Source organism: Asparagus officinalis, chromosome 4 (genome assembly GCF_001876935.1).
Source record: "Asparagus officinalis chromosome 4, Aspof.V1, whole genome shotgun sequence".
Lineage (NCBI taxonomy): Eukaryota > Viridiplantae > Streptophyta > Magnoliopsida > Asparagales > Asparagaceae > Asparagus > Asparagus officinalis.
The window spans coordinates 47037342-47041124 of NC_033797.1; the positions used below are offsets into that span (position 1 = coordinate 47037342).

At 39.9% G+C, this 3783-nt stretch overlaps 1 protein-coding gene across 1 annotated transcript in view; it reads left to right on the forward strand.

Annotated features, from left to right (window-relative positions):
• The window catches only part of LOC109838639, a 2469-nt gene extending 993 nt beyond the window's left edge, over positions 1 to 1476 (forward strand). The window contains exon 4 of the mRNA XM_020407066.1: positions 1309 to 1476. Within this exon, the coding sequence (XP_020262655.1) occupies positions 1309 to 1476 (168 nt within the window). The remainder of the gene's footprint in view (positions 1 to 1308) is intronic.

Here is a 3783-nt window from a genome sequence, read left to right on the forward strand (position 1 = left end):
ACATTGGCGACGGGAATACACCTGTCGCTAATGTACATTGGCGACATGCATTTTTCGTCGCCAATGTACATTGGCAACGGGGACAAACCCGCCGCCAATGTACATTGGCGACAGGGACAAATCCGTCACCAATACACTTTCGCGACGGGGCGGAGTCCGTCACCAATAATCCTGTCGCCAATAAACATTGGCGACGGGGAAATCCGTCGCCAATGATCATTGACGACGGATAGGTATTGGCGACAGAAAACATTGGCGATGGGTTATTGCCCGTCGCCAATGTACATTGGCGACGGATGTATTCCCGTCGCAAATGTACATTGGCGACGAGTATGAGCCCGTCGCCAATGTACATTGGTGACAGATGTATTCCCGTTGCTAATGTACATTGGCGACGCGAATACATCCGTCGCCAATGTACATTGGCGACGGGTTACAACTCGTCGCCAATGTACATTGGTGACGGATGTATTCCCGTCGCCAATGTTTTCCATCGCCAATACCTATCCGTCGCCAATGAACATTGGTGACGGATTTCCCGGTCGCCAATGTTTATTGGCGACAGGATATCGTGACGGACTCCGCCCGTCCGGCGAGAAGATGTATTGGTGAGCGATTTTGCTGGCATTGGCGACGGATTTCCCCGTCGTAATACTCAGTTTTCTACTAGTGATTCCAAACTCGACTGTTCTCAATAATTTTGACGACTCGCTGCCACGCTAGCTCTTCTGTGATGGAAAAAGTCAACCCCCGGTAGAGTCGCGGTTTGTCCTTTTGTAGTAGGAAGTTGCAAAATATGAAGGTTTACTTTCATTCTTCTTAACTTGAAAATGAAAAATTACAAGCTATCCTATGAAAAAAATTAGAAGGTATATTCTGGGAAAGTGCCAAGGGAGACTAAGTCTCTTGCTTCATTGACCACGAGGACGTCGTTGTTATTAAATCATGTTTATTGTTTGAGTTTGAAGTTGAAGGGAGCTTCTTTGATTCGGAACTCATCGGAAAGATATCACCTTGTTAACAAGTATAAAAGTCGAGTTTTTGAGTTAAGGATAGGGGGGGGGGTACCGCCACGAGATCAAAAATCAAGTGTTATAAGGACATAAAACTCTTGGATCACAAATAGTAGGCACGGCGGCATCAGGTTAGCTTAGCATCAGTAGACGTGGTAGAATGTTAGATCAACAGCCACGACGAAGCCTAAGGCTTAGCTCTAATGGAGAAGAAGCATGCAAACTACCAGCCATTCAACCTTACAACGGTTATGGTGTTTTCAATCAACAAATTATGATCCCTTGTCAACAACAGGCAAATATCCCCCATTACGCTCAATTCAGTCAACTCGACTCTTGGGACTACCAAGGTCGTGGTCTAGCCAACTCGTCGAGTGGACATCTCGCTGGGTTGACTCGAGTGACGGTACTTGTTGGTCCTCTCGTTAAAGACGACTCGCCACAAGCTTACTCAACTAGTTAACTAGTCGACATCTCACGAGAACCGACTCGAGAGGCGATACTTCTCGACACCCCTCGATACAAGCCAAAAAGCGACTTCAACCTCGAACCCCCCGCTTGAAAGTACCATAATGCCACTAGGAAAGAACCCTAAAGGGGAGTGAATAGGGTTTATGCTAATCTAATCTGATTTATGCCAATTAAAAACTTATTAACAAATATATCCTAGCAAGAATGATATATTACAAATATATGTGCAAGGATATACAAATAACACAAGGGTGAAATAAACACAAATAAACAAGAGTGATAGTGCGCAAATAAACAATACAAACACATAATATGATCACGGAGTTTGGACCTTCCGTCCTACGTCTCCGCTCCCTACTCTCGGGGAGAAATCTACTATCACAACCGGGTTTTCTACGCTCACCCGAATAACGTTTATACCTCACAACTCGGTTTTCTAGTTCATCGAAAATTTTACAATCACTCACAATGTAAACACACTAACTACCACCTCAAGTGTTGGTCTCTAGCCCGTGTCTCCCTCAAATGTTAGGAATTATAATATCTCTCTAGGCATTATCACCTACCCTACTCTTCTTGGGACGACCTCGTCTCTCACCACACACTCCTGTTGGTGTACTAGTGTAATACAAAGTGAACCTCACAATAATAGCTCACAACAAACGATTGTTCTCTAAACAAGGCGAGAACTCAATTAAGCACAACTCAAGGTTACAATCTCTCACACCCCAAATTATACTATGTATGTAAATACTAAAAGCTCAAGTGGGTGGGTGTAACAATGAGATTCAATAAATCAAAATCAAACTAAACTCAATATAAACTCTAGCTTAGAAAAATGATAATCAAACAATTATATATAAATGCATAGCTAGATTGAGTTTAGAAAACTTTTCCAATAAATGACAAGAGGGAGAGAGAGAAGAGTTGAAGCTCAAACACAAATGGTGATCTCCTCTAGCTCTTGTGAAAATTACTTCACAAAACCAAACTTGAAACAAACACTAAAACAAACTTAAGCACCCTTTAAACTTGTTTAAAAACTTTCTTTATACCTTTTAGAAGTTAGAGGGTATAGGGATATATAGGCTCATGAAACAACCCTAAAAAACCAAGTGAAACCCAGCAAAAAGATAAAAAAAACGGCAACATAAAAATCTAGAAAAACTAGTTGTTATGCCGTCGGTCGACTGATCAGTCAACTGATGAGCTGACCGTTACAAGTATTTTCCAGCTCATCAGTCGACTGACAATATTTATCAGTCGACTGATGGATCATCAGTCGACTGGTCAGTCGATCAAAATAAAACAGAAACTTTTTGTTATTCCAGGTGATTTCTTCAGTCGACTGATAACACTGTATCAATCTGATTAAAACAAAAAATCTAATTTTTAAACCTCTTTTAAAAATAGCAAATAAAATTAGAAAAACGTAAAACTTTGGAAAATAATTGTAAACATGATAATACACATGTTATAAAACCTGGTTTTCAAAAAACACCTCCCAAATGAGAAATCTTTTTATTTTTCAAAATAGTCCAAAACATAAAAAATACAACACTTGTTTTGTCATTTTGACTAAACCATGTTTTGAAAACTTTATAAACTGATTTTATAGAGTTGATAAAAGATACAAACTATTGTTGTTAAGTCTATAAACCAAAAACTCAATATTATGCAAAAATGAAGTTTTGCACAATATGCATTTAACAAAATGATAAATATGAATATATATAACCAAATACGTGTGTGTGTGTGTATGATATTGAGCTTAAGTATCTAACGCACATAATATAAACCTAAAACTAAATTATACTCAAGCTTGTGATCTTCAATGAAGCTCTATCTTGGTACACTTACAGATGAAACGGGAACTTGGATCTTTAACTTGAATTGCAAGGCTTCACTCCACTATTTTCGTCAACCTTCATTTGATATGATCGTTGTGGCTCAGTTCCATCCATCCTTCAACTTATTGTTTGCCTAAAATAGATACAAAACACAAACACTAGACAAACAACATTAGATGTAAATTATTTGTAAATCATCATCAAAACAAAAGGACCCAACACCGCTGACAGCACGTCGACATCACATTAAATGCTTGGTAGATGTCATCATTCCTCCATCCCTAACACTATTTATGGCACATCGGACCACGCCAGCTTCGTACGCCACCTATCCCATCTCATTAATGTCAATGTGATCGCGCCCATTTCATGACCACTCCACGAACGACACTTGTAAAGTCAATGTTGACTCAGCCGCCAGCTCAGACTCGGCCGAAAAGAGACCAAAA